The 15,306-nt window shown below is 48.5% G+C and overlaps 1 protein-coding gene across 2 annotated transcripts in view; it reads right to left on the bottom strand.

Moving 5' to 3' along the window:
* Positions 1–15,306, bottom strand: part of RORC (RAR related orphan receptor C) — a 100,482-nt gene that overhangs the window by 66,271 nt on the left and 18,905 nt on the right. Inside the window, exons 1-2 of one of the 2 annotated variants that reach the window (XM_054997673.1) lie at positions 14,004–14,057; positions 2,814–2,843 (exon numbers count right to left, since the gene is read on the bottom strand). In XM_054997673.1, the coding sequence (XP_054853648.1) occupies positions 2,814–2,832 (19 nt within the window). In that variant the 5' untranslated portion in view covers positions 2,833–2,843; positions 14,004–14,057. Of the gene's footprint in view, positions 1–2,813; positions 2,844–14,003; positions 14,058–15,306 lie in introns of those variants that run through there. The other variant, XM_054997665.1, reaches the window with a different exon arrangement.

The raw sequence follows: 15,306 nt of genomic DNA, 5'->3' as shown, positions 1-15,306 counted from the left end.
GCAGCACCTTACCCTATTGTGCTGTTTACTGAATATCATAGTTGGTGATCATATTGACTTTACACTGTGTAATCAGATTTGAGTCTCAGTGAGAAAGACAAGACTATATGTAAAAAGAGAATAGAATAGAATAGAATAGAATAGAATAGAATAGAATAGAATAGAATAGAATAGAATAGAATAGAATAGAATAGAATGATCTAGCAATGAGGGGACTTAACAGAACATCTAAATCATATAATGTTATTGTCAGGGCCGGCGCGCCCATAGAGGCCAGGTAGGCGGTGGCCTCAGGCGCGAAGGCCCTGGAGAGGCGCCAGAGGGGGTGTCGGGGGTGGAGGCGCGTGCCGTGGAGCTGGCGTGGCTGGTCCGCAGCTGCTGCAGCCAGCCCCTGCCAGCTCCCGCTGCCGCCGCCACCACACAACCCAGCCGGGCGCAGCAGCCACAAGCCGCTGCCGGGGCGGCGTGTGGAGTGCGAAGCAGCCTCTACCCGCCTGCCAGCAAATGACCCCAGCTTGCGCTGTGCGATGAAATTGCACGATGATGTCATCGCGCATTCCATGGCGCGCGCGCTGTGCGCACGGGAGTTGCCACAGGCACCAGAAACCCTGGCGCCGGCAGTGGTTATTGTCCCACTATATACTGTGTCGGTCAGGCCCCTCCAGGAGAATTGTGAGCAGTTCTGGAGGCCTCATTTCAAAAAGGATGTAGACAAATTGGAACGGGTGTAGTAGAGGAGAGCAGCCAGGGTGATCAGGGGCCTGGAGACCGAGCCCTACGAGAAAAGACTGAGGGACCTGGGGATGTTCAGTTTGGAGAAGAGGAGGTCGAGGGGAGATGTGATCACTCTCTTTAAGTATTTAAAAGTCTGTCAGTTAGGGGAGGGAAGGAAGCTGTTCCTGTTGACAACAGAGGATAGGACTCGAAACAATGGGTTTAAACTACAGGAGGAAAGGTACCGGGTGGACGTTAGGAAAAACCTCGTAATCCAGCAGTGGAATCGGCTGCCTAAGGATGTGATGGGTTCCCCCGCACTGGCAGTCTTCAAGGAGGAAATGGACAAGTACTTGTCGGGGATGCTTTAGGCTGTTCCTGCCTTGGGCAGGGGGTTAGATTAGGTGGTCTGTAAGGCCCCTTTATGCTTTTATTATTCTGTGTCATCTTTGTGGCTTGAATGATGCATTCTCATATTTATTTGAGTCCAGCGGCACCTGAGAGACCGACAAGATTTTCAGCAAGTAAGCTTTCGAGAGTGAGAGCTCTTTTCTTGTCTGAAAAAGGGAGCTCTGACGCTCGAAAACTTACACTCTGAAAATCTTGTTGGCCTCTCAGGTGCCACTGGACTCCCATCCTGCTGTTCTACTGCAGACCAACATGGCTACCCACTACCCAGACTGACAGGATTTATCCATCCCGTGCTTTGAAGGTTGCAGATTAATCCAAAGACTGCATTATCTCGCTACAAAATACATTTTTATCTCGCCCTTCCTCCACAGGGCTCCAGGCAGCATAATAATTCAACCTGCCCCATCTCATTCTCACAACAGCCCTGTGAGGCAGGCGAGGAGAGAAGGTGCGACTGGCTCAACTCTCAAGACAGAGTGGGGGGCTTTGGACTTAGTTCTCCCAGGTCCTAGTCCACAACTCTAACCACTACACCACACCGGTTCTTAGAAGGAATGCATGATTTCGGGCCCACCAGCCTGCTTGCAACTTAGGTAACCTGTGTGGGCCGGGCACAGCTCCCTGTGCAGGTACTTCGTAACAATTCCATTTTTCCACTGCAAGCTGCATAATAATATTGCCTGGCCGACACGTATCTAGGGATGACCTCAAGATTCCGACCGCACTGCGTCAAGCGAAGAAAGATTCAGAAACCATGACGCTAGTTGACGGGCCCTGGCAGCAGAACGGGGTCGCCCCACCACACTCCGCTGTGGCTCACACGCAACTTCTTCCAGGCACCATCGCGAGGGGAAAAAGCATAACCTCGCCACCGCCTCCCCTCCGCCCTGCCCCTTCCTCCTATCTGCCTAGGCCTTGAAAAATAGATTCAAGACAGAGAAAAGGAAGTCCTTCGCACGCAAAGGAGAACTGTGGAACTCTCTATCACAAGACGCAGAAACGACCAAGGTAGCAGTTGGTATGTTAGGAGCACCAGATCGAATTCAGAGAACGTGGATCGACTGAGGATAGCTAAATGGATCCTCCATGCTCAAAGGCAGCCTATCTTTCAAGATAAGCCTATCTTTGCAGCTGATCACAGCTGGGGGCCAAAGAGACCGTTCAGCAAGACGCTCCTTTTAGACAAATTCATAGCAGAAGAACCACCCTGACAGATCGAGCCACAAGTCCGTCTAGTCCAGCAGCCATGAAATGGAACCTCCATACACCGAAGCAGTCTAACTCAGAATATTATGTGCTGGGGAGAAATAAGAAAGGAAGTTCCTCTCCACCATGCCCTCCTTGTGACCCTCCTAGAGAAATATCTGCCGGGAACAGCAGGCTGCAGTAGGTAAGACTTAGCCTGACCCTGCATGGCCGCTGGCTGCATTTTAAATCCAATCATTCCAAATCCCGTTTCAAGTAATTCTGCTTTAAAGCGGCTCTTTTACTTTTCTTACTACTTCCAACCGCTTTCAACTTTCCTTAGCATGACTGTCTTTTCCAGTGTATCCCTTCTGTTTGCTAAAAATGGTTAAGGAGGGGGGGACGGACGGACACCAATGTCTTCATAGTCTCACACTCAAAAAGGGACCCAATCCTTCAAACCAAACCAAATAACTGAATCCAAGCAGAGGATCGGTACTCACACGTATGCGTCTTCTTCATTGTTGAAGGTCCTGCAAGCAAGAGGAGGGCAGAGTTTAAAGTTAGCTTTATTTAAGAATCAAATAACAACAACAACAACAAGATTATAAGAGCGGTGAACAAAGTCAGTGTTATTATTATCCCCACAATGCAGCTGGGGAGCTGGGCTGATAGGCACGGCTGACCCAAGGCCACCTGGAGAGCTCAAGGCAGGAGTGGGAGTCGAACCAGCAGAGTGCTGATTTGCAGCCCAACCACTTAATCACTATGCTACAGTAGCTCCTAATAATGACAAAAACAAAAACAACAAGAGTGTTTATTTAAAAATCAAATAGTAATAATAACAATAAAAATAATAACAACTGTGCTTATATACCGCGCTTCTAAACAGATCAGTGATCTAAGAGCGGTGAACAAAGTCAGTGTTATGATTATCCCCACAATGCAGCTGGGGAGCTGGGCTGATAGGAACGGCTGACCCAAGGCCACCTGCTGAGCTCAAGGCAGGAGTGGGAGTCGAACCAGCAGAGTGCCTATTTGCAACCCAACCATACCCACAGAACTCCTTCGACACTGAGAAAACCCAACTTCTGCATTAGCTAAACACAAGACCAACCTAACTTTTCCCTGCACAACATACTCCTCTGCTAGCCTGCCCAGACCCACCAGCTATTGGCCGAGCTGCTGTGAGATCACAGAATCATCGCCAATGTAAAAGGGTCAGTTATAGTACACAAACAGGGCAACTGCTCCAAAGGAATGCAAGAGGACAGTTTGGCTGAGAAGCTCATCAGACAGGGGCTAAAGAAGGCCGGGTGGGTGGAGAAGCAGAGTTGAGCATTTCAAGTATCCACAAGACTGCCGGACGCACCAAAAGACTGTCGGACTATACTGGGCCAAAACAGTAAACAGTTGGAAGAATTGTAGTTCAGGATTTTGGCCACAGGAGGGCATCAAAGCACATTCCGGCTTTGGCAAGGGAGGGGGAACCGACTGAAAGCCAAGCCATCCGGTTTCGATCAAAAGCATTAAAGAAATAAAGAGATTCTTTAACGAAACACGACAACAAGAGTTGAGCTACAGTGCATTCCCTCCTTGGCATGAAAAGGTTAAGACTCTGCCCACCCCAAGAACTACAAAGCAGTTCCAATGGGGAGAGGGAGGGGTGTGTGTGTGAAGGAGAAGCGAGACTTTGCAAACGGAGGGGCTCTGGTTGCAATTCCAGAAGATGCAAAAATGCCTCTGAGCACGTGCAAAGTGGCTTGCTTTCTCCGAGTGGAGACAGCGCCCTTGGATTTAGTAGGGCTGCTACTCAGGTGGACGAATCTTGCAGGGCAATCCTAGGCATGTTTACTCAGGAGTCAGTCCCACCTACTTTCAGGAAAGAGTTCAAAGCACTGCAGCCTTAAATCGACCCTGGTGGTGGAGGAGAGTGCTTCCAAGTCATAGCTAACTTATGGCGCCCCCTTTTTTAAAGCCAACTCACTTGGATTTGCGAAGGTGCACACAGGTGTTTCTACCTATGTAGCTGTAAATTTTTTTATTCCGCCCTTCCTCCAGAGAGCACATGATGGCGTATGTGGTGCTCCCAATCTCCCACTCACAGCAACTCTGTCTGGCAGCATTCTAGCATGCATCTTGGAAGAGGCATTCCCTCCGGAAGGCTGCCACCGGCGCCCTCTTCCAAAATGGCATCCTAACCTGTGCAATTTTTAAATATAATGTGCTACAGGGTTTATGAGGGGGAAGGGGCGTGATTTGGTTGAACAAAGAGTTCTTAATCGATGGATCTAACCGATTTCAAAGCCGCAGCCTCAGAAAGAGGTCTCCGTTCTGTTGAAGCAGGGTTTGGCCCCCCCGGCATGCCTCTTCTCTGGGGTCAGAGGCCAAGGGGATATCTTCACTCCCAGCTTGCAGACGCCTCCCTCTTCAACCCAGCCACCCTCCATCCCTGACGGACCCCGTCTCGCCCTCCTGCACAAATTGTATCAGCATCAACACTTTTACACCGCACAGCCCAATTCCCAGCGTATTTACCAGGATCTGCACCCAGCTGAAGCCTGCGGTGCTTGTCTGAGATGGCAGAATGGATTGAGCCACTTGGGACTGCGTGTGGGCAGGAGGTTCAACAGTTTGGAACTTTTCTACGTGCTAAACCTCCCCGCAGCTAAGAAGCCAACAGAACAGGTTTAAGGAGGGAGGGAGGGAGAACCCTCTCTCCTTGTGGTGTTAGTTTTCTATTTGCAGGGAATGCCAAACATTCCCAGCGGGAACCCACCAAGGCCAGCTCCGTTCTGCCCTCTCGTTCTCTGACTCTCGAAAGCGTACGCCCTGGAAATCTTGCTCGTCTCAGAGGTGCCACTGGACTCAGATCCTGCTGTTCTCCTGCACGTGTGAGTTGTCAGTTCACACGGTAGCAACGAGGAGCCAAGCATCGCCTGTAGGGCCCACAGCCACCCTACCCACCATACGCATGTCAGAGAGCATTACCAAGAGTGGCATGGGAGAAACTGCCCGACAGGGAAATCCCAGCACTCTCCTGAAACATAAAACGGCATGTCTCGGAAAAAAGAGAAACGCCGGGATAAGTTGCAGGGGTGAATTAGGCCTCCGTGGGGGTTTCCTTCCCCATATAACCAACAGATCAGCTGCACAGTATAGAATCATAGAATCACAGAGTTGGAAGGGGCCATACAGACCATCTAGTCCAACCCCCTGCCCAGTGCAGGATCAGCCTAAAGCATCTCGGACAAATATTCATCCAGCCTCTTCTTGAAAACTGCCAGTGAAGGGGAGCTCACCACCTCCCTAGGCAGCTGATTCCACTTTTGAACTACTCTGACCGTGAAAAAGTTCTTCCTAATATCCAGTCGGTACCTTTGTGCATGTAGTTTTAGCCCATTGCTTCGGGTCCTACTCTCTGCTGCCAACTGGAACAGCTCCTTGCCCTCCTCCAAATGACAGCCTTTCAAATATTTAAAGAGAGTAATCATGCCCCCTCTCAACCTCCTCTTCTCCAAACTAAACATTCCCAAGGCCCTCAGCCTTTCCTCGTAGGGCTCAGTCTCCAGACCTCTGATCATATAGTCGGGGTGACAGCCACCCTATGCCTTCCCAACCCATACTCTTCGCCTATAAGTCACTCAAGGAGAGGCTAATGGGGGGGGGGCTAGAAAGGGGGAAACTGCAGCTTAGCCAGGGGAGTACGGGATCTCCTAGCCCATATGGTCATGGAGAGCATTTGGCCAGAGCTAATCGCAAGATCCGCGGGGCTAAATCGGGCCTAAGCTGCTTTACTGCTCCAACTCCTCGACTTAACCGTTTTATCTCCACGGCTATTTATAACCGAGGCCAGATTCGCTCTGGCCTGGCGCGAGCTTGGAACGGAACACAGACCTCAGTCACTCTGCCGAGCTGCCCCTTTTGAAAAAGAAAAGAGCGTCAACACTGAAATCCTAAACAGAGTGACTCCAGCAATGCTGTTTAGGATTGCACGGGAAAAGTTTGTTCCTAGTCCTCATGATAAGGAATGGCCACCAGTGAAATTTCAGAACGAGGGAATAAGTAATCTTACCAGTTGGAGGGAGGTGAATATCGGTACCTTTCACAGCAGTCAGGCCCTAATTCTACCTGCACACCTCCCATGGCTAACTTTAGAGCAACGTATTTTTGCATCCTTTTATCCACCCCACACTGGTTTATTTCAAAAGATCGGGAATCAATATTCTGAACTCGCTCCCATCTGCTTTTGCCCACTTTTCTGAATTAAAGATGGAGACACAGGCCAACCTATCACCTTGAAAGGTTTCCCTTTAGAGGGAAGGAAGGATAAAAATGACCTTCCTTCAGAAGAGCCGGGCCTGTCGATGCACTAAATGCTCACCTGGGTTTGTCTCGGAGCGGCAATTCATGCAGAGTGGCAGCCGCCAGCCTCCTCAAAGAAAAGACCCTTTGACGCATCTCTACATCGAGAGTGACTAAATAACAATTACATCCAACCCGGAGACAGGAGAACATTGCCTGCTCTTATGTGAGGCTCGTGGGAAGGAGGAGAGGCCAGGGCAGGAACTCATATCAACCATAAGCTTTGGGATTTGGGCTTTTAATGCAAACCCCAGAACTTCTGTTATTTATTGCATACATTCCAGTTCATTTCACAGTTGGTTGTCAATGCCCGATGCAAGGCTGTCGCTCACTATGTTTATGAGCACCTACAAAGTTCTTTTATCACAGGCCACCCCATCCTTCTGGGCAGTGAATACAGCTCCCCAAGCTAGCACTTTCCATGAAGCTACTTAACGCTGGCTGGTCCAAACCAAACCTTGGCAGAGACAATCTGCCCTCAGAAGCCACCTCCTCCCATCCTTTTTTGTGTAAACCACCCAAGTGGGTAATCGTCCCCAGAGCAGAGATTCATGCAGAGATGCACCAGACAGCCTCCTCCCAAACAAAAACGTTTGAATGAGAAAAGAGGAGCTTAGAATAAGTGTCAGAGTCGATCCACACCAGCCTTAGAGAACTCAGCTCCAGAATCTTATTTATTTATTACGTTTAGGGCCTGTGCCGGCCAAGACTGGTTCTCAACAAAGGCATAATATATTAGGGAATCCATGGTCTTTTGGACCACAATCGAAGCTCTTCCCTTGAGACGGAGGGCATGGAAGAAGCTGCAGCCAGCCTGGGGGGTGGCAGCCAACGGAAAAAGTTCTGTCCTGCAACATGAGAACTAATCTTGTGGGAGAAATGACCTCTGAGCACACAAAGAGCGCCGTGCACTGGGGCAAAGGCCTGCTACAGAAAGAGGCAGTCATGAGCCACAGCGCCTTGTACCATAAGCTGTCATTAGCCGGCATCTAAATTTGGACTTTTATATGCTTCTGACAGGGCGGCCAATTCTCTCTCCCGCCTTGGCTTCTCTTCCCCACTTCCATCTCCCAAAGGGATGACTGTATGTTTGGGGGCTGAATTCTGCCTCTGCGTGGTAATTATCCCAACAGCATCATCTACGCACGTGGCATCTTTTACGATGTGACATAAAAGGGTTGAAGCAGAAAAGAGCTCCCTGCCCCAAGGAGACTCCAATCTGAATTCCAACAGAGAAAAGATGACTGGGGTGGGGGTTAAGAAAAGAGGGCTTGGGGCAGTGGAGGGACGAAGCCGGAACAGGGTGCTGCAAAACCGCTGCCTTTCCCCTTTAAACTGGGACAATCCTTTGGCCTCAAGTGAGCCCGAATGAGGCCTGATAAAAGAAACCGAATTACATGTTATGTTGAGGCTTCGTAATTGCACCCCTGCAGTGCAGTACATTTAGAAGTATTTTTTTAATTTAAAAAAACCTATTTAAAAAACAGCCAGGGGAGGGGAAAGCATCAGGGGTATGGCGTTGCAGATGGAGGGGTTAACTACACCCCACCAAGCTCTTGGGGTGCTAAACAGATCCAAATGCCCCCCTCCCATTTTGTATCTTATTTACTCCACCAGGGCAAAATAGTAAAGAGTCCAGTAGCACCTGTAAGGCTAACCGACTTTATTGTAGCATAAGCTTTCGAGAACCACAGCTCTCTTCGTCAGATGCATCGACAGCTTTCGAGAACCACAGCTCTCTTTGTCAGATCCCTCATGCATCTGACGAAGACAGCTGTGGTTCTCGAAAGCTGACGTTGCATCTGACGAAGAGAGCTGTGGTTCTTGAAAGCTTATGCTACAATAAATTTGGTTAGTCTTAAAGGTGCTACTGGACTCTTTCCTATTTTGCAACTACAGACTAACATGGCTAACTCCTCTGGATCTATGACCAGGGCAAAAGTAACTCAGTGGGATTTGGGGGGGGGGTAGGGCAATTTTCAGTCTGGTAAAAGGTGTGTGTGTGTCTGTTTCCCAGTTCAGCACTGATCCACCTTTCCATGCTACTTAATGCAACCCCAAACTCCTAATATAAGGCTGAGTTTAGCCCTTAATCAGGGTATTTTTCTGCACAAAGCTCTCCTCTAGAGGTGGGATAGGAGTTGTTGCCAAGGAGTCTCTTTACATACATTTTACACAGGAACACTCTAGTGAAAGAGCTTACACTTGTTCCCCCATTGTGGATACACAAGCACTGCTAGGGAGACAGAAGTCACTTGAATATAAGACCACACAGAAAGCGTCCCCGTGTAAGACGTCTTGTGTAAAGAGAGCGTTTGCATGCCAGAAATGGCGGCTTCCAATTGGGAGATGAAGAGGGCAGAAAGAGCTGGCCTCTCCCACCGCACCTGTACACCTGCCGCCTCGCAGGAGTGCCCCTCGGCTTCCACTGAACGCTCTCCTAGACTACTCATCAACGAAGATTACAAAGACACCCAACGCCTCCAGGGCTCTGCCCTCCACAAGAAACAACGCCTGGTTGGGCTGCCCCTGGAACTCCCCACCACTGGGCAAAACTGAGGGAGGTACGATTTATTAACCATTGGGAGAGGGGAACTAGAGGGAACTCTTTAAGTATTTGCACTGGATTTGTTTAAAAAAATCTAGAAGCAAAGAGGGATAAAAGCTGAGGAAAAGACCAGCCAGGTCTCTGGCTCCCCTAAAGCTTCGACACTCCCCCCCCTCCGCCCCGCTCCTCCCTAAGTCTTTCCATGGAAGTGGTTTAAATAAGGGAGCGTGGTTGCTAAGGGACTCCCGTAGCCAAATCCCAGCCAGCCGTCCTCGCCTGAACTCCGCAGTTACATAACTTCGCTACCAGGCCTTGGCAGCCAGCCAGTCCCCAGCGGGTGGGAGTCCAGCAAGCAGAGCCAACCTTCAGTGGGGAGTGGCGTTCCCTCTGCTAGTGCTGTGCAGGCCGAAGGAGAGAAGGAAAGAGGCGAGCAAAAGGCCGTGGGGATGCGAGACTGTTAAGAAAAAAGAATCCAGGCCCCCTCCCCAGCCATCTTTTAAAGGCTTGCCTGGCAACGCTCAGCTCCACGCTCCAAAGCTACTGACGCGGCTGACTCAGGCTCCGCTGCTTCCCTGGTGGGTGGGGTGCCCACTTTCAAGCAGGAACCCACAGCTTGGCACAGGGAGGCAGCTGGTGCTGGGGTGGAGCACCCCTGCTGGTTTTTTTCATGCAGAGAGGGGGAGGACACCTCTAAATAAAAGCACTGGGCCGTGGATCCACCACCCGACACTAAAACAGGCAGCGGCAAGACTCCAGAGAAAGGAGGCCGTGGCTCTCAGCTGCCCCCTTTCAAGATCAGGTGCAGAGGGCTGCTCCCCCAAGAGGGGCACAGTGCGTTTGAGGATCATGGTCTCCCGGGGCAAGCTGGCACAGCCCATTCGTCACCCCCGCCCCATCCCATCAAAGATGCACCCCAGAGGCTTCTGCGGTGTTATCTCAATGGCTGAACAACTCCCCCAACCAGTTTAGGAAATTTGAAGTTTGGAAAGGGGGGGATGTGGAAAAACTGGACAGAGGGTGGCCCTTCAGTTATAATTTTGTAAAGAAGCCGGGTATAAATATATATTTTTTAAATAAACGGGATTGCCCCCCCACCACCATGCAACCTGACAAAATACTGTCAAGCAGGGCCACACGATGAAACAGACAGGCAAGCGATTCAGTAGCAAAAATAAAACACCTCACATAATGCATTATTAACTTGTGGGACTCCCTGCCACAGGATATGGCGGCAGCAGCTAAAATAGATGCCTTTTAAAGGGGGAGCACAGTCTATGAATGGCTAAAGTATGTTTTAAATATAGACATGCTGGTTAAGTGGAAGTACCAGCTTCGAGGGCAGCGCTCTTCTGAACATCAGTTGCTAGGGAAGGCTGTTGCTTTCCTATGTTGACACCAGGCTAAAAATCCGGCCTTTCGTTCAGGAATCCTTTTATGTCCTACCCTTCTCCCTTCCTTGCTTTTCAGGAAAAGCATACACAACATTTGTGAGAGAATGCAGAAATAGTTCGAAGTATCAAAATCAAAGTTGCACTCAAAACACACACCCTTAACTTGGGCAGAACAGCATTCTGGGAAACCACCTCTTTTCGCAACCCAGTTCTGATGTAATCATTTCACGGGTTTCTCCCCCTCGTTCCCCGACTCTTGAGCTTTTCCGTGCCGCATCCTGAAAAGGTGGCATACAGGAAGGATAATTTCCCCCAGAGTTCCCCCGCCATCGCCCATCACGTCGCACCACCAGCCTATAGCAAGGAAGCCATTTTTCCAGCTCCGTTCTCCCAGCTGGTAAAATGAAGAGACAAGCAAATGTTCCTTGGGAGGGGCGTGGGGGAAGCAAATCTCTTTCGTTTTAACAAGCAGAAATCCCCCCCCCCCAATTTTGGAAGAGGTTGCATGTTCAGTATAGCCAGGCATTGCTGTAGTTAGAGTGTCAAACGAGGTCATGGGTTCAAGTCCCCCTTTTGGCCATGAAAGTTCAATAGTGATCTTGGGTTGGACATTCTCACAGCCGGGCCCGCCTCACAGGGTCGTTCTGAGGACACAGACAGATAAAATGCCAAGATGCACTTTTAATTGCTACCACCACCACCACCCTTCTCTGAGCGCTCAGCATGGCCTTCCATGCTACCATGAAAAATGTTTTGCTTTGTTTGGCATACACCAGTAAACTTTTATTGCCCCTCTTCCCTGGTTGTGTGTGTTTATACGTCATTTTTTTTACTGTATTTATATATGGATTTTAAATGTAACTTTAATGTTCGAATGATCTGTCGTTCGCTGCCTCGGGGGACCCTATTTTGGGTGGAAAGGGGGCACAAATATTTTAAATAAATAGATAAATCAGAGCAGCTCAGCTGACAGCTGTGAAGGGCGAGAGGTTCACAGGATGAAAAGGAAGCAGATGGCCTAGTAACCAGGGAGGAGTTGATTTGAATCGAATCGATTGAAATCCTTATTTCAATCACGATTTAAATCACTAGTCAGTTAGACTAGGGCTGTTTGCTCATGCACCTGTAAGATCGTGCGAAACTCACCGACAGAAGCATCTTCCCAGCGTGATTTTCCGGCACAATCCCCTTTAATGGTGCGATGACGTCAGAAATTGCGCCATTAAACGGGATCATGCCGGGAAATCGCGCTAGGAAGACGCTTCGTTCCATGAGTTTTGCGCGATCTTTGGCCGCGTGGAAATGGCCAAAATTTAAATCATGGTTTTCGACATAAAGACTCCTCACGCTTAGCTTCTTGTGAACATCTCTTCTACTCCCAACAATCTTCTATTCGTTGAATTTTTTGAAACTTAGCACTCAAGAGGAAAGGGGTTGGTTCCGTGTACAAAGATTTGCAAAGGAATAATGGATTAAGGTCTTTTCCTCAACTGAGTGTGTTTATTTTATAACCTTTCTGCCGTGAAGAAGAGACGTGATCTCTGCAGACACAAATTCACAGTTTTGAGAACTGTAAAACCAGGCATCTGTGATAGTATCTTCTAGATAGAAAAACTGCCCAATAATCTTACAGAAACCTCTGGAAGAGCATGACATTGTGAACGGATTAATGGAATTCGTTTGCATGAATAATGAAAAATTAATCCTTATTTCAGGATGACAACCTCTGGACGATAATGTATCTTAAGTAGAAAACTATCTTTAGATAGATTTTTCCTCAAAAAAACATTTTATTTAAAAAATCCAATTTCCGATTTTTTAATTTTTTAAAAAAAACTTCGATTTTTATCCACCCTCCCGAGCTTCTGTGACATCACAGCAGCGCCACCAATGGCTGTGAGCCCTCACCAATAAATCTCCGCAGCTTGGGGCGGTGGTGGTTTGATTTTGTTGTGGAAAGACAGAGGAAGGATCTAAAGAATACTCCACGGGAAAGGGAGGAGGGGATGCTCTGAACATGTTTTAAGCCTTTACCACCCTTCTGTGATCTTGGGGCTTAAACCGCCTCTCTGGACACTTTAAATCCTCTTTCTCCACTCCACCGGTGCGCGTATTCTTCCGCAATCAGAAGCGGAGATTTCTCTCTCCCCCAGCAAAAGTGCCGTGGACTTATGCAACGCCCCACCCAGGTTGGCTGACAGCAACTGACACACCCTACCTGTGTAAGGAGATTATATAACAACAGATCATCACATACACATAACACACGCCCCACACTGAACCTGGTTGCTTCATCTGCCTCTCTGCCTTGCCAAGGGAGGTGTCCCTCCGGCGCATGGCAGAGTGGCAATTAGACAAGGAGGCATGGATGTTCCACTGGTTGTTTGTTTTGGGGCACTGAAGCCGAGTCAGACTAGAGAATCCACTCCAAGCACACAGGGAGGACATGAGGATCGTTTTTTAAAAGAAAGGGGTGAGGGGGTATTTATTCAACGATGCCTGATAGCTCCATCTAGCGGCAAGCGTCACAGATAAGGCCATTTTGCACCAGTGGAAGGTCAGCGTATGTACACAGCTAGCGTGATGTAGAGCTGAAAGCATTAGACTAGGATCTGGAAGTCCCGGGTTCAAATTCCCACTCTGCCACGAAGCTTGCTGGGAGTCCATGGGCCAATCCTGTTCTCTCTCAGCCAACTTCACCTCGGCAGAGTTATTGAGAATAAAAATGGGGGAAGGAAGAATCGAGCACGCCTCCCTTAAGCTCCTGGGAAAAACGGCGGGGTAAAAACTGCACTAAACAATAGATAGATAGATAGATAGATAGATAGATAGATAGATAGATAGATAGATAGATAGATAGATAGATAGATAGATAGATAGATAGATAGATAGATAGATAGATAGATAGATAGATAGATAGATAGATAGATAGATAGATATAAAGGTAAAGGTTGTTCCCTGTGCAAGCACCGAGTCATTACCGACCCATGGGGGGGAACGTCGCATCACAATGTTTACTTGGCAGACTTTTGTTACGGGGTGGGGTTTGCCATTGCCTTCCCCAGTCATGGCGCAGAGCAGTAAGTTGCAATACTGCAGCCCGAGCTCTGCTCATGACCTGAGTTCGATCCTGGCGGAAGCCGGGTTCAAGTAGCCGGCTCAAGGATGACTCAGCCTTCCATCCCTCCGAGGTCAATAAAACGAGTACCCAGTTTCCTGGGGGTAAAGTGTAGATATATAAGCATACCAGCTCTGAAACGATAACTTCTCGAGAAAGGCTTTTAACTACAAATTCCTGTACATTCCCTGCTTCCCTGAGCTGGGAAATGCTCGAAAGGCAGTCTTGCTGGGTTCAGTTTCCATTGTAGGACAGAGCACCAGATACTTACAGAGGACAGAATATAGCAGAAACAAACAGACACTCAAGCAAGACAGCATCTCCATCACTCTGTATCAGATCTGGAGAGAGAAATATGACAGGTTCAATGGCGGGGGACTTTCTCTATAAGCAAGAAGTCCCAGATTTTGCCCTCAAACTTCCCCGTCTTCAAAGAAGGGGCACTGAGAAAGGATAGCTGCTACCAGGCAGCTATCATTCATTCTGGGTGGTTCGAAGTTGCTAAAGATGTCATGTCAATGACGTGCGCTTTAAATTCAGGAAGGATTCGTCTATGCACTTGGCTTTCTGCCAGTTTTTCAAATTTGCGGCTACCTGGGCTGTTTCCACACGTCTTACCTTCTGCCGGAATATCGTGGAAGACAGGGTCTTCTCGCACGAAATCGCACCTGGAAGACGCGATTTCGTGCAAAAATCCCGGATGACAGCGTCTTCCAGGTGCGATTTCGTGCTAGAAGATGCTGTCTTCTGCAATGTTCCGGCAGAAGGTAAGACGTGTGGAAACGGCTCTGCTGCATCTGTTTTCATTGAATGTCCTAACTTTTGGACATGCTGCATTTTTGCTTTGCGACTCTCCCAGCTACTGATTATATTGTATTCACTTGCAGCATGTAATTCACCTTGGACCTCAGTGCGAAAAGCAGACTATAAACAAACAATGATAAATATTGAGCACATAAAATCTGTTGACCATTCTACACTGAACCCAAGAGAATTTCCCATTCTGGACACATACACAGTCATAAAGAGAACATTAAAGTTCTGATGCTAAATCTGATCCAGAGTTGCGACTAAGCCAAAAACATACAAAAATAGCGACAGACCCAGTTAAAGTCATCAGACGGAAAACAGTAACACCAACTATGGGTAGCAGTGTGTGTGTGAGCATGATCTTGGGATACGGGTGGATGGGAAGCTAAATATGAGCCATCAGTGTGATGCAGCAGCAAAAAAGGCAAACACAATCTTAGGGTGTATTAACAAAGCCATAACATCCATATCACAGGATGTTATTGTCCCATTATATACTGTGTTGGTCAGGCCCCTCCTGGAGTATTGTGAGCAGTTCTGGAGGCCTCGTTTCCAAAAGGTTGTGGACAAATTGGAACGGGTGCAGTAGAGGAGAGCAGCCAGGATGATCAGGGGCCTGGAGACCAAGTCCTACAGGGAAAGACGGAGGGACCTGGAAATGATCAGTTTGGAGAAGTGGAGGTCAAGGGGAGACGTGATTGTATTTAAAAGGCTGTCACTTAGAGGAGGGAAGGAAGCTGTTCCTGTTGGCAACAGAGGATAGG

Source organism: Eublepharis macularius, chromosome 1 (genome assembly GCF_028583425.1).
Source record: "Eublepharis macularius isolate TG4126 chromosome 1, MPM_Emac_v1.0, whole genome shotgun sequence".
In the NCBI taxonomy this organism is placed as follows: Eukaryota; Metazoa; Chordata; class Lepidosauria; order Squamata; family Eublepharidae; genus Eublepharis; species Eublepharis macularius.
Note: the sequence above shows the minus strand (reverse complement) of the source record. Positions and strands in the feature narration are given on the sequence as shown.